The sequence below is a fragment of the Sinocyclocheilus anshuiensis genome, unplaced genomic scaffold (assembly GCF_001515605.1).
Source record: "Sinocyclocheilus anshuiensis isolate Anshui unplaced genomic scaffold, SAMN03320099.WGS_v1.1 scaffold1434, whole genome shotgun sequence".
NCBI lineage: Eukaryota > Metazoa > Chordata > Actinopteri > Cypriniformes > Cyprinidae > Sinocyclocheilus > Sinocyclocheilus anshuiensis.
Window position 1 is genome coordinate 118,794 of NW_015558610.1, and position 16,241 is coordinate 135,034.

At 36.2% G+C, this 16,241-nt stretch overlaps 1 protein-coding gene across 1 annotated transcript in view; it reads left to right on the forward strand.

The window, feature by feature from the left end:
• The window catches only part of LOC107680295 (protein FAM19A5-like), a 104,806-nt gene extending 89,495 nt beyond the window's left edge, over positions 1-15,311 (forward strand). Inside the window, exon 4 of the mRNA XM_016476139.1 lies at positions 14,866-15,311. Within this exon, the coding sequence (XP_016331625.1) occupies positions 14,866-14,874 (9 nt within the window). The 3' untranslated portion in view covers positions 14,875-15,311. The remainder of the gene's footprint in view (positions 1-14,865) is intronic.
• The last annotated feature ends 930 nt before the right edge of the window (positions 15,312-16,241 follow it).

The window sequence follows — 16,241 nt, forward strand, 5'->3', positions numbered from 1 at the left end:
TCTCTTTTTTGCAAACCATTTATTGGAGCTGAATACCATGAACAAAAATCAACAGGCTACATAAAAACTGGACTCTTTAAGAGCTGTTCGTGTGCAAAATAGAACTGCATGATTCTGGATAAATCGAGTATTTTTTCCCAATGGAAGTTGTGGTTCTCTCATGATTCTGAAGAAAAAACATTAGTCAACTAAACAAAATCACATGTAATTTATGAATTAATGATTAAATGACTCACTCAAGATTACTGGATGAATTAATCTCTTGTATGATTCAAAAACAAATACATTTTAACAGCCCCTTTTCGCCACCTACTGGCGTAACAATGTAATTGATAAATCTTCATTTGAAGTATCAAATTACTTTTAAAAGGTGATTTACTCTATTTTAATCACTACCATACACATCGTACACACAGTTTATATCTGAACTATAAACTTTTATCCCAGTACTTCTGTGATTTGAATGTTTGTAACAGAAATAATAATACTGTGTAGCTGAAAAGACTGTAAAGCTGTTTCATTCATGACAGATGACAGCTGCTCTCTTTAGGTCAATGGCAGCGCGAACGCAAATTTAAATGTTCAAATCACACTGGTGTGATCGTAGGCTGCACGGACGAACCAAGTGATCACAACATCGATCGCATACGTCAAAGGTTGAAGAATGAAACAGACGAATCGTAATTTAGGAATAGAATCACGTTGGTGTTTGAATCGTGTTCGCGATATTTAACGAATCGCAAATGTAGCCAAACTTTGGGAGCGCTTAGATTAGCGAGTAAGGCCCTGGCAGATGGCTAGGTCCGGTCCTCACAGATTAAGAGATTAAAAAAAAAGCGCATAGGAATCGATAGGCGAAATCGAAATTTTAATTTGACACAAAGAATACAATTCCTTTCGATTCCCAACCCTAATGGTGACTGAAGGTGTTTTAGATTATGTGCTGGTCTAGTTATTCTAAATGGATCCGTATAGTAGCATGTACAGTAAGGTCAAGACAGCAGGTTTAGTGGTCTGTTGGCGTCTCCCTGTGGTCCTGTTTGATATCGCAGCTTGACTGGTGCTTATTTATATTAAAAAGGTGGTGGGGATGGGGGATAAATTCTGGATACATTGATTGTCATGATTTTTAAAAAACAAATAGAGATCATTATTCTCCTACGAACAGACAACTAAACAAAATAGCATTTAATTTAGTACAGGTTCTGACAAAATGTTAATTGCTGCATTTCATAATGATCTTTACTCCGTGAAGTCAAGCAGCAGAAGTTAAGAGACAATATGCGAATACTACTGGCCCATTTTGGGGTGAACTAAATATACAAGACTAGTTTTACAGGTCACTGTTTATAATACAGGGTGTTCATCTTTTGCTGCGTCGCTTTAAAAAAAATTGGGGCATAAATTAAGAGTATACCCACTTCTCCAGGCACCAGTACACCACTGGGTAATACAGTGCTGTACATACAAACGCTTGCCTATCATTTATCGACCTCAAACTTGGCTTATCATCTGAAGTATGTAAGTATTAGCAACTTTACACGGCCACTCAATCTAATGTTAACCTAGAAAAATGTGCGCTATTGAAGTATCTGTGCAGAGTGTGGAAGCTGAAAAGTAGTGCTCACTGCAGGACAGATTGAGGCGCCAGTGCGCTCACTTGTTCTTAAAATACTCCATATTTTTTTGCTCATACAGATACGAGTAATACACCTTTCGAATCTGTAAATACTCTACGTTTATTTGTGTGCACTCACAATAACAACAAAACATGGCGCTTTTGTAAAATAATGAAAGCAAACAGGATGCGCTTTCCGTCTCAGTCTCTGTGAACTTGAGCGCGAAACTGCAAAACTCTGTGTATATGAAAAAAAAATATCTATAAAGAGCGAAATGTCTACTTTCAAATTAACCAATTCAAATGGAAAACAAATTCTCAGATTATGTAATCCGTATGAAACATGCATACAGGCGCATCACTACTGCGGAGATGACGAGTCAGTGTCACCGACTTCATCACTTAATCTAAAACCAAAGAATGCACTAGTGTATTAATACATTTTTTAAATGTTAATGCAGCCTCCTTACTGTTCGTCCCTGACACATTCATAACACTGTGACAAGCTTTATGCGTGTGCTTGAGCGCTTATTATGCTATGAAGGCAATTAAAGGCTTATTATAATGATTTAAATGGTTTATTAATAAATATGCGATTAGTCAACTAATGCTTCAAATAAACGACTACTAGTCGACCAGAAAAATCTTTAGTCGAGGACAGCCCAACTGTTAGCTCTTTTCAATTCTGTAATGTCACATACAATATTTTAGAGTGAAACGGGGATATTCAATAAGAAAAAAAAAATGGTGTAGGTCTGGATGTTAACCATTGGGAATTGATTAGATTGTGAAAAATGAGCTCTTCATTTCACAGTAGAAGTCAGTGATAACGGAAAGTCTCTTGAGAAGTGGTGCATATTATATTTTTATGAAAGGTTATAAACTCATTATGTAAATATATATATTTTTTTTAATGCTTACCATTTGTACTTAATAGCACCATGAATATATGTGCCCAAATGAACACCATGAGTTCATTAGGGCATATATATATTTATAGCATCAGTTCTGATTTCATGTAATATGTATACATAGAGGACTAGAGGATTATAGTATTTGGTCTGTCTTCAATAAGGATTAAATTATTTTATGATTTTAAATAATCTTATAGGTAGCACTTTTTTTACAGTTCTGTTCTGCATGTACGTATTTATTTACTATAGTAATTAAAATAAATGGGTAACAACTAGGTAGTTACCCTATATGCAATACTTTCTTAGGTAAGTACACGAAGTACACCATAAGTGCATGTACTGTAAATAAAATGCAACCATTTCATACTAGCATTGGTTAGCATCCTTTCAAAGGCTACTTTATTAAAGTCGCACTGAAATATAAGTAGTGACATTTCTTTTCTTTAATATTGTGATGTGCATTTTATTCAATCTCTTCGAAGTTCTCCGAGGTCCCCTTAATGTTGTCAAAATGTTTACATCCAAAAAAAAAAAAAAAAAAGTCAGAAACGCGACCGGGACCCAACAGCAGGTGAAACAAAAAATTCAAAGTTTATTGAAAACGGTGATAACAAAAAATGCTCAGTCAATAAATCAGCCAGATAGCAAATCCGCCAGCAAATAGTCAGCTTGAAGCAGACCCCACCGAGATCGTGACAAAAAAAAAAACATTTTTTATAAGTAATAGGCTATTTCGTGTCCTGTTTTTAACCCAACTCATCAAAAATCTCAGTTTGAATAGGCATGGCAAATTGTTGACTCAGAAGAAAACGCCCACTTCTATGATTGGCTAACAGTTGTGTATGTTTGACAGCCTTCATAGATGGATGCTGCTTTGATTTACATTAAAAATATATAAATACTCAGTGCATATCAAACGATCTGTAATAACAGACAAAGCAATAGTGATAACACAATAAAAGCAGTTACTCACACTTGTGTGGTGCGACATTACCGTCGGATTCAGTATAGTCGGCACAGGATCATCTTTTATTTTCAAACTTTCTGAAAATCCCACATTTAATTTGCCTTGTTTGTAACGGAATCCGTGGTAAAATGAAGTGAACAAAGGACTAAGTTCTTACTGACGCAGTCTGGAACTTCATTAAAAATAATGTTAGGATCTGAAGGAAAGCAATACAAAGACTGTTTTTCCACAATTTGGCACTGTACAGCGTCTTGTTGTCTTTGGAGCCATCTTTATCATTTTCTGTGTAGACCTGCATTCGCCTCTCTCGTTATTTACACTACACATGCAAATCGGTAGGCGGGGCTAAACAGGCAGCGATGTAGAATCAGGCATCTTGATCTTCTTCTGCGGAGGCGATGTTTAGCCACACTATTACATCATAGAGTGGCACTTTCCATAACATTTTGTTTTGGCAGACTGGCTTCAATATAGCTGTATTTATATTTTCAATATAGCTTCCCATTAGATCAAGGGGAGTTTGGTTTCTCAGTTCATGACCCCTTTAATAGATTAAGAGAATGGAGAAATTAAGTGAACGGTTTCAAAATATTTACTGGGATGTCTCATAACTCCAACACTAGTCACATTACAGAAGTAAGATGGGCAGCAAATGTTGGCTTATTTGACATTAACTTCACTTGTTCAAATAACTAAAGAGCTCTTCAGACTCTATCATAGGACACACATAGCAGTTCTAACCTGACTTCTCTCAATGAGAGGGTGTGTTTATCAATGGCAATTAGATCATGCTTAGGGCTAATTATGTGAACAGATGGGTGATCACGGCAGGTATGTAGACGAGACATAGGAGAAATAGGAGGAAATGAAAAGGTGGGCACACAACACTTCAGCTCCTGTCTGCTGTCATCAACTATTAAAGTATTTTGTTTGTGTGTATTTGTTATATAAGGCTTATTTTTATTTATTTTTTTATTTTTTTATTTTTTGGTTCCTATGATTGTCTTTGACTAAATGTATTATGTTTTACTCCATTATTATTACTATTTTCTGAATAATAAAAAGAGTGTACGCTTTTATTTAGATCTAACCTTTTTTGTTTGCTAGTTTGTTTTTTGTTGTTGTTTTACAAAATCTATTATTAAATTAAGCTCTTCTCAGGAAGCACAAATATTTTTAAAGCATCTCACAAAGTTGTCAGAGAAACACAATTTAAGATATTTTGGATGAAAACCGGGAGGCTTGTGACTGTCCCATTGACTGCCAAGTAAATAACACTGTCAAGGCCCAGAAAAGTATGAAAGACATTGGTAAAATAGTCCATCTGCCATCAGTGGTTCAATCTGAATTTCATGAAACAACGAGAATACTTTTTGTATGCAAACAAAACAAAAATAATGACTTTATTCAACAATTTGTCTCCTCCGCGTCACCGTAGCGTCATTTTGGAGGGTATCCACTGAACGTAAACTGCATATGCTGTTCTGTGTCAGCCACACCACACGGATATGCTGTTTTCGTTCAAATCAAAGTGTAAATAAACGTAGAAAACGTATCCGTGTAGTGCGGCTGACACAGACAAGTAGAACCGTATACGCAGTTTACGTTCAGTGGACACTCTCCTAAATGGCGCTACGGTGACGCGGAGGAGATGAATTGTTGAATAAAGTCGTTATTTTTGTTTTCTTTGCGTACAAAAATATTCAGATGGACTATTTTGTAGGGCTGCATGATAAATCGCATGCGATATTTAACGTGCATCTTGTCAGTAAAGTCGGTTCTTTAATCAGCGGTAAATCTCCATCACCTGCGGGCTTTCACATTGAGCAGCATTAACTACACAGAGCCGTTGTCAGTAAAGTCGGTTCTTTAATCAGCGGTAAATCTCCATCACCTGCGGGCTTTCACATGGAGCAGTATTAACTACACAGAGCCGTTGTTCACCGACAAGCTGCGCAAAACCACGATCATATTTTGCACATGTTTTGCGCAGCTTGTCGGTGAACAACGGCTCTGTGTAGTTTTCATACTTTTCTGGGCCTTGACTGTGTAATTTACTTGGCAGTCAATGGGACAGTCACAAGCCTCCCGGTTTTCATCCAAAATATCTTAAATTGTGTTCCGAAGACGAACAAAGCTTTTACGGGTTTGGAACGACATGGGGGTAAGTGAACAATGACAAAATTTTCATTTTGGGGTGGAGAAACCCTTTAAAAAGTACATATCATATGAATCCGTCATATGAAAAATATTGAATGTTGCTGGACCAAGTTTTCTAAGATTTGTAAAATTAAATGCATAGGCTGTATTAGTTATCTTGGGTAGATATTAGACATTGTGTGAGTGTTTTTGAAAGTGACCTTGAACTATGCACCAACAAGCCTATCTCATTCATTGACTGCAGGGTAGGTGAGTGTAAGGATGAAGGAGTCTTTTGTCATTTTTTGTTTACATTGCATAATATGTTGGAGATGTGCCCTGGTACACATGTTTAAATAGTGGTCTGGCAGTCATGTTGTGCAGGGTTTTTTTTGGGTTTTTTTTGATTGATCATTTTAATTGACCAGCCATTGTCAAAGGACAAAATAACTGATAATTAAAAAAAATAATAATAATCCAGTAGGCTGGGCTAAAATGAGTTTCTGCTATGAATAATGACAGAATTTTCATTTTGGGGTGGAGAAACCCTTTAAAAAGTACATATCATATGAATCCGTCATATTAAAAATATTGAATGTTGCTGGACCAAGTTTTCTAAGATTTGTAAAATTAAATGCATAGGCTGTATTAGTTATCTTGGGTAGATATTAGACATTGTGTGAGTGTTTTTGAAAGTGACCTTGAACTATGCACCAACAAGCCTATCTCATTCATTGACTGCAGGGTAGGTGAGTGTAAGGATGAAGGAGTCTTTTGTCATTTTTTGTTTACATTGCATAATATGTTGGAGATGTGCCCTGGTACACATGTTTAAATAGTGGTCTGGCAGTCATGTTGTGCAGGGTTTTTTTTGGGTTTTTTTTGATTGATCATTTTAATTGACCAGCCATTGTCAAAGGACAAAATAACTGATAATTAAAAAAAATAATAATAATCCAGTAGGCTGGGCTAAAATGAGTTTCTGCTATTCAGTAAAAGAATTATGACTAATCAACCCAAGAGTCACTGTAGGCCCATCCTGTTTGAATAAACACTCATTACTGCTATCATGTTTGTGATTTGCTCATTCTTTTCTACTGATTCATACGATTGTGACCATTCTGTCAACAGCAAATTAAACAAGCAATAGTCGTCTCTTGAAGATTGTCAGTCATCTCCGGTGGGTGGCTCAACGTCATTAGACAGGCATTGATGGAGCGACCAAATCACCTTACCTTATCTGATGAAATTTCACACAGTTTAGTCAGAAGAACAATTGAAACGAGTCAAAGGAGGGGAAAGAGTGAACGACAGTATTACAGAATAAAAAAAGACAATGACACTACAATTTGTAGGGTCAAAGTCCATTTAACGTTTTCAAGTCATTTCAGGTTATTTCTGAATCTGAGCACAGACGCTGTGCTCCTTTAAAAGAGATGAGATATATGAAATATCAAGATAGCTGAGTAGTTGACTGTTTGGATAGATTCTAAAGATTCTAAAAATCTAGTTACATAGATTAAAAAAAAAATCGGCTTCTCATGGTATTGTAGTTTTTTTTAAGAGGAAAAATTACTGTGTGAACTTTTATACATGTGTTTGCAACAAGACTGTATGTTTAATGCAATTTCTAAACAGTTGTGCTTGTGTTTACATTAGTAGAGCACATTTCTCGTCTCAGAGACATCAGGTGTACATACAGTATTTTGAAATGAAATGATTAAAACGTGTTTCTAATTTTGTGTTTACTTCCAACATAAAGTCTGATTCTCAGAAATGCAGATTGTCTTATGGATTCTGTTAATTTATTATGTTTGCTCTTTTGTAAGGTTACACCACACTACTCCTTGATTCTCTGATTATACCATCAGAGCAAGAGGGCTCTTAAGTCAAGTCAAGTCACCTTTATTTATATAGCGCTTTTAACAATACAGATCAGTGTTAATTTTGACAGCAAATTTTTATTTAGTTTTAGTCATAGTCTTTTGACTAAAATGCCATTTAGTTTTAGTCATATTTTAGTCATCTGAATTGTTTTTAGTTTTAGTCTAGTTTTAGTTGACTAAATATAAGATTTTAGTAGAATAAGATTTAGTAGTAAATCTACCGATTTAACTGCAGTGACACACAACATGCCTTTATGTTAAACTTATTTAAACCACTTCTCATAAAGAACAAGAACATGGTCGCAAAAGAGTACTCGCACGCTGTGAGACACGCTTTCTGTGTGTATGCTTCAGTGTCTGCGCTCAGAAAACCGGACCGAATTGAGTTCTCTATTGCGTCGTCAGATTTATCCATATGTCTACTCTTCTCTTACTCCCACATATTGACATATTTTAACGTTTTATACGGCGTGCAGCAAGTGGATGTTAGCTTATGTCCCGCCGGTTCATGTGTATGCATCTAATCTCCAAACCACGCAGCAGATTCGTTCTGAATGTATCTCTTCCCAAATCGTCCCTCCCTAACATTTTCGCCTCGTTTTTATTCGTTGACGAAAATGTCAATAGATTTACGTCATAGTTTTTGTCATTCAAAAAGAGTTTTAGTTCGTTATCATCTCGTTGTCGTCGGTGAAAAAATGTCGTTGACGACAGTTATGACGAAAATTATTCGTCAACGAAATTAACACTGCGTCACATAGACGAAAGCTGTTTGTTATTTGTTCTGTTTTCATTAAAAAAAAAAAAAATAAATAGTATCTGTGCAACCAAATCGACGATATCGCTGGAAATTAAGTCAGCAAATTCTTTAATAAAGTCTGTATGGTGCCCTGGTGGCCTGTATACAGTAGCCAGTACAAACGTCACAGGGGATTTATCATTATCATTTCTTTGGATAATGTGGTAACACTTTATTTTAAGGTCTCTTAACTAGTTGCTAATTAGCATGCATATTACTAGAATATTAGCCATTTATTAGTACTAATTAAGCACATATTAATGCCTTATTCTACATGACCTTATTCTACATCCCTAATCCTACCCAATACCTAAACTAAACAACTACCTTACTAACTATTAATAAGCAGCAAATTAGGAATTTATTGAGGGAAAAGTCGTAGTTAATAGTGAATAAGTGTTCCCTATTCTAAAGTGTTACCGATAATGTTATATGAAGCACCGTTACTTCAAACGAGTTAATCAACAGCTTAACCAACTATTCTATTAGCTATTAGGTTGATTGGGTGGTATTTAACAAAAGGGTCCTTGAATCTGTAGTATCAGTGGAGCTCAAGACGAGAGAGAACTACTGATTGCAGTAATCAGCAATCTTTCACATGCAAACAGAGAAAGTGTTTGCTCATCAGTGATGCCTCGGGTAAACGGGGCTTTGAAAATGTAGGGGTGTCCCTAGGTTTTAAGTGCTGCCTCCAGAGATTGGTGAGATTTGTTGGTTAACGGAAAGTTAAAAGAATAATTCATACCAAAAAGTGAAATTCTGTCATTTACTCAGCCTCATGTATTTCAAATCCATGACATGCAACAACCAATGACACTCATTGTGTTTGATGTCCAACCTTCGACATAGGCAGCACAACTGATTACTTGCATTATTCTTTTATGTTGTTTCTTTGTCCCTTTTGGAGCTACTAAGAAAGTGGTAACCATGAACTTTTGTTGTCAGGGATATGTTAATTTATACAGATATGTTAATTTATAATGTTAATTTATATAATTTCTGCTTTTGTGTTCCATGAAAAGACAGCATACGTGTAAGGAACAACATAAGGGAAAATACATAACAGCTTTTCAATTACTTAATTATCTGAGGTTAACATTTCCATTAACAACGCTGAAGTGTGTTTGAAGATGTCTGCCTTTTCAAATTTTTCTGACGAAGTGAAAAAGAAAGTGAATCGACTGAGGGTGCTAAAAACACGTGGAGGTCGTGGATGACACATGACAAGGCATTGCCACTGTGGGTGTTGGGGTCTTTGTAATTGATCCCAATGCGCCAGCGTGGGACCATAGGACACATCCTTGCCTGGGCTTGGACAACATCACCATGGAAATTACAGCTGCTCCTCCGTGCAAGCACTCAGCCTCTGTAAACCATTAGCGCCCACTGCCAGCTCCTGTCTAAAGGATCCAAGTCAGCACTGGTCACCAAGAACTTTCATTTTGAATTCGAGAACATTCACCATTCACTTGTGACTGGGTCATGTTTTAACATCATGCAGTATTTATAAGAACTAAAAGAAATCTGAAAAGAATTTATGTGTTTAGTCAAATGACGGTTTTGTCAAACTAAACGGATGGTTTCTAAATTGCTGGTGCCATTCTTCTCTATCTCTCAGTGCCCAAGCTGGCTATTTTACCCAGACAATCCAGGCAGCCATTACAAGGTTTCATTGTTACAGTGCCTTGCCAACCTCCTATTTCCAGCTGCCAAAGGAGTCTTTTCCAAGTACCAGCCTGAGAAATGTGTTAAAAGAGACGTGGTACTGTTGAGTAGCTCTTATTTTGAGCCTTCATTGCTACTGTCACCAAACAAAATGTCATATTTATATGCAGTACAGTATAAATTAAGCTTTAGTTTTGAGCCAAAACGTGTTTAATTTTAAACTCACATCAGATGAGGAATCCATTTATTTATTTATTCATTCATTCATTCATTCATTCATTTTTTTTTATTATTTTTTTCCCAATGTGATTTTTCAATAGTTTTCACAAGTTTGCATTTATTTATGTATGTATGTATGTATGTATGTATGTATGTATTTATTTATTTATTTATTTAAACAGTATTTTTTGTTACTGCTGTTTGCGAAACTGGCTGGAATTTCATGGTGCTACATGAGCCGACATCATCTGAAAACAGACTGTGAGAAATGCAAGTTAAAAATTGGCATGTACAATGCTATGGCACCTCAAAAGAGAACCAGTCTGTTCTGTATATAATTATTAATGAAACAACTACTACGTATTACACAATCCCTCAGCTATTTTATGTTATTAATTTCTTCATATGGAGCTGTGATACTGCAATTCCCTAGATGTTTATTGGGAAATGCAACATGAAAAGGATGATTACGATAAATCCAGTTATAGCTTTGAACGGCTACATGAATTTGCCTCAAGGGAGCAAAGCTGCATATTCTGCCAGAAAGAATTTAACACACTCAAACCCTTCACACTACACCAACATTATTACTTCTGATAGATACTGCTGGGTTCAGCAAATATTTATCACTTTCCAATCATCTCAGCTTTCTGTCTGAATGATATTTAGCAGTTTTGTGTGTTCTGACTTTAGCCTCTCCAAAACATGAATGGTATACAAAGTTTTGCAAATTTAGACAGTAAAGTAAATATAAAAGGTCCAGATTCAGCTGAGAGGTCCAGATGCAGCCAAGAGCTTGTTTATCACATCACCCAAGTGGAATCCTCATAGATGAAATAAATGTGGCACTGCCTCTGAATAGGGCTGGGTAAGAATATTGAATTTTATGTTGTTTCTTTGTCCCTTTTGGAGCTATGAATAATGCAAGAATTAAAATGCAAGATAAAATGCAAGTTAAAAATTGGCATGTACAATGCTATGGCACCTCAAAAACAGTATTTTTTGTTACTGCTGTTTGCGAAACTGGCTGGAATTTCATGGTGCTACATGAGCCGACATCATCTGAAAACAGACTGTGAGAAATGCAAGTTAAAAATTGGCATGTACAATGCTATGGCACCTCAAAAGAGAACCAGTCTGTTCTGTATATAATTATTAATGAAACAACTACTACGTATTACACAATCCCTCAGCTATTTTATGTTATTAATTTCTTCATATGGGGCTGTGATACTGCAATTCCCTAGATGTTTATTGGGAAATGCAACATGAAAAGGATGATTACGATAAATCCAGTTATAGCTTTGAACGGCTACATGAATTTGCCTCAAGGGAGCAAAGCTGCATATTCTGCCAGAAAGAATTTAACACACTCAAACCCTTCACACTACACCAACATTATTACTTCTGATAGATACTGCTGGGTTCAGCAAATATTTATCACTTTCCAATCATCTCAGCTTTCTGTCTGAATGATATTTAGCAGTTTTGTGTGTTCTGACTTTAGCCTCTCCAAAACATGAATGGTATACAAAGTTTTGCAAATTTAGACAGTAAAGTAAATATAAAAGGTCCAGATTCAGCTGAGAGGTCCAGATGCAGCCAAGAGCTTGTTTATCACATCACCCAAGTGGAATCCTCATAGATGAAATAAATGTGGCACTGCCTCTGAATAGGGCTGGGTAAGAATATTGAATATTCAAGTAATGTTCATTTGACTGATTCAGAATAGTTTGTTGAAATCACATATTTGGAAATATTGTAAATCATATTCTCTTGCATTTTCTTACATTCTCTGTTCTTGCATTCATGATTTAAATATTTTAATTTAATTGTTCTTTTTTCTTTTGTTTTATTTTATTTATTAGTCATTTGTTTTGTGCATAATAATAGTAACAATAGTTTATCATCCTTTGTTTGCTGTCTCCTGAGGTTTTCCTTTTTTTCTTTTTCTTTTTTTTTTATTATTTCCCTGTAAACGTTGTTTACCTTGTCCAGGATAAGGTCAAACTTGGAAGTCAAGCCAAATATGAGACTAGAGCTTGTCATCATGATGCATTAGTTTAAATTACTTTAATATAAATTTAACAAAATCATCTCAAGACAGTAAAGTCTCCGTGATGTATAAATGCAGTGCATGATTTTTCTTTAATGTATGATGTATAATGTTTTTTTTTTTTGCAAGCCTTTTTTTTCTCTGCTTACCTTGTACACTTTCTATGTTTGTGCTAAAAAATTGCCTTTGTGGAAGTCAAAGAATAGCATGCGTATATTAATTCAGAAATTGCTAGTAAATTTCACACATTTAATTCAAATTAAACATTTAATTAAATGTAAAATTTGTAGGTAGAAAGACTGAAATAGTATTTTCTTGTAAACTTACTCCAGAATTTTTTGGTTTTTATTTAAATCTTAGAAAAAAAAAAATAAATAACATTTATTTTGTCCAGCCTCTGCCAGTAGGTTAGTAGGTGAGAGTGAAGTCATGTGAGGAGGAAAATATTCCTTTAAGCCAAAAATCATTTCTCTTTACAATCTAAGTCAAAGTAAACTGCGTACTGTATGGACAAACAAAATCTTGCTTGAAATTGTCCCTGCTCTAGCAATACTCTAGAGCTTTTAGTTAATCTTTGTTAACGTTTGCAGTAATTCATATGTAATCCAATTGCTAAAATTTTGCTAGAGAATAATAAGATTCTGAAGCAGGAGCTAGCAGCTACATTGCTCCAGTGTATTAGCAATAGCACACTTTTGTCTTCAACATCTACACTTTTGGGTCATTTTATCACTTTCCTGAGTTAATTTTCATCCTGATTATCTCTGTTGTTCCGTATTCAGACTTAGTAATGTATTCAGCACCTGCTAAACCATGAATACCTGCTCCCTATGCAAGTGTCAAGAGTTCATTATTATAAATTAAGCAGCAGCCCATGTTGGCAGCATTTGGTGCCTTATTTCGGCCTGGCAGTAGACCATTTAGCAGATGGTGCGGAGCGTTTTCCATGGCAGGTGCTCAGAAATGCAACAGTTTTCAAGTATTAGCTCGATTACAACAGGATTGTAATATCTTTGAACATCATAATCCATTTGAGCATCACACGTTCAAATGGATTATTCTTGCACCAGGCCTATTGACCAGAGCCACTTGTCTCATCTAGAAAAATGTCTTAAGTTCACCCCCCCCCCCTCTTATTTGGACCAGCTGGATTCTTGGTATCCCAGTCAGGCTATTTGTCTGCTTTATGTTTTTTCTCTGTTAGGCACTTGATAGCTGGTTAGAATTGACTAGAGACCAGCTAGACAACCAGCTAAAAAATCAAAACATTAGCTTGGTCAGGCTAACTAGTCACCTGTATTTTTTGTTAACAACATTACAAAATACTTACATTTTACAGGAGTTTTCCACCTCAAAAATAAAATTCTCTCATTTAGTCACCCTGTTGTCATCTCAGATGTATAGTCCTGAAAACAGAAATATCTGATCTGATCATAGTTGCTTTGCTCTTCTCATACCATCTATAAGCTTTTGTGTTACCAAAGCACTGTAATACATTCCAAAGAGCTCTGTTATCAGCCCCAGAGTGAAAAATGAATCCATATCTGGACTGACTGAGCCAGATTGCCATGGAATGGAACAGTTAAACGAGAACCGTTTGACCCAACATCCACATTTGTGTTTTGCATAGTTTTTGAAGCGTCGGTTTTGAGCGTTTCATCCCCCTGCTTTATATGGACTCACAGAGATGGGTTATTTTTCTAAAAATCTTAGTTTGTGCTCCACAGAAGTAAGAAAGTCATACATCTGTGATGACGTGAGGGTGAGCAAATTATATTTTCATTTTTGAGTGGGAAAAAAAAACTACGTAAATCAACCATTTTAAAATGAATCAGAGACTTCTGCCAACTGGTAGGATAGCCAGTGCTCTAAATGTAAAGATACTGCAAGCACCTTCTTTTGCAGTTCCCAAAACTATTTTATTAAATAAATGTATAGTTCAGTCATGAAACACTAGATGGCGCAGGCTGACGGGTATTAACGTAACTGATGATATTCACAGTGTTAAACAACTTGGCACAAGCTGATTGGTTCATGTTGCATACGCAGCCAATGAGCTTGCTACCTTACATTTAAATGGCTGGTTAGCGTTCACTTGAGCATTTGCAGCGTGATTTCAGAGTTCCTCTGAAACCCACCACCTTCCCCAGCTCCACCTGTATACATCTGCTACGGTTTATTTTATATGCTATTTGTGCAGCAGCAGTAAATACTGTCTTAAATACTCACAGCACTGTATCGCCGTATGCATTGGCAGTAGCAAGTTCCCGTACTTGCTTGCAGCAGCAGCAATAATCTACAACTACAACAATAACCAACAGCAGCAGCAATTCAGCAGCAGCAGCAGCAATAATCTACAACTACAGCAATAACCAGCAGCAGCAGCAATTTAGCAGCAGCAGCGTAGCAGATCTGTTCCGCCAAGACCAAATACATTAACATTGTCATAACCATCACCATGCTAAAATCTTCCGAGAGTTGTCATGATTGAAATAAATAAACATTCAAACAAACCCAACATTAGTCCACTTTTTACATTATCACTACACCCCTGGAATTGCACCACTGATTTTGATTTCCTGTGTGTTTCTGGTTGATCTAGGTGTCCTAACAGTGGGAGGGGTTCCTGGAGCGCTACAAGACGAGGCCTCTTGCAGCTTCGCCCACCTGCTGTAGATACTTGCTATGTCTCATCGGCTTAACACCTGCCTCTGCCTACCTGTCTGTGTCTCGGCTTTGTAAATGGGCAGCACCCTCTTGTGCCACGGAGAGCATACTGTATGTTCACAAAGCGCCTCACGGATGGTGGTACAGTAGGAGCCTTGAGGACTTTAAGGGCGCAGCACAGGACAATGAGGCACCTACCCTGTCTGAGACTGAACCAGACACAGGCTTTATGGGGCTCCACCAGTGGTTCTGACCTGATCCGAGACTGTGAACCTAACTGCTCTGTGAAACGGCTTTCTGCTGGAAGATGTTTTTGGCGCTCATACAGACCAAAGAGGAAAAATAATACGCAAATGAAAAAAAAATGCATTGATTATATGAGCGCGGACTAAAGAAATTATAAGAAATTCTAAGAATATATATATATAAACCTAAATGTAGAGAGAGAGAGAGAGAGAGATAGATATAGAAAGACTATGTTATACAGCAGTGGTCTACAAATGGAAACGCTGACGTGGAAAATTAAAACGACTTGGTCAACCATTCCCATTTATCACAATCAGAGGAGAACCTTTAATACTATACAGGAATTTCCTTGAACTGAATCAACCACTGTATTCCAAGGATAACAAGGATATAGATACTGTACGCATAAAAACGTCAACAAATTTAATTAGCATTTTTCAGTAGCAACATTTTGGATGGTTTGCATTAAGCATGGAAGGTTAAATGGAAGAGTACCCCATTGTTTAACGTCAGAAAATATTAAAAAAGGAACATAAAAAATGTAATTTCTGATTACCAGGAGTGAAATATGTCATTATATGTATTTTGAAAGGCCTACAAGTTATATATTTAACAGTTTTATATGTTGTACCTTTGTAGAGAACCTTATTTAACATGAATAACGTTGTGGAAATGACAGATATAGAATGTGGGTAATGCTCTGCTCCATAATGCAGGCCTGTCTTACTGTTTATGTTCAAACTCAAGTAGCAACTTTCCCACAGGTTCTTAAAAAGGAAGAAAATGGACAAAACACACAAAAAGCAATGATTTATTGCAGAAAAGTGAACATTCAGTTCCACATATTACAGTCATAGAAACTGCTTTTAGCTTTTTTATTGTAAAGGATCGGAGAAAACCCCTTCTGTTTGGGTTTTCTGAGATTGATTTTTGTGCTTGTGTTTGTTTGCAAAGTGCTCACCTCCAAGTCTTGACACCTCCAGAGACAGTTCAGAAAGTCTTAGATTCATTTACATTAAATACTTTTTTATTATGAAATATTTTAAGAATAAATTAAATAAGTGA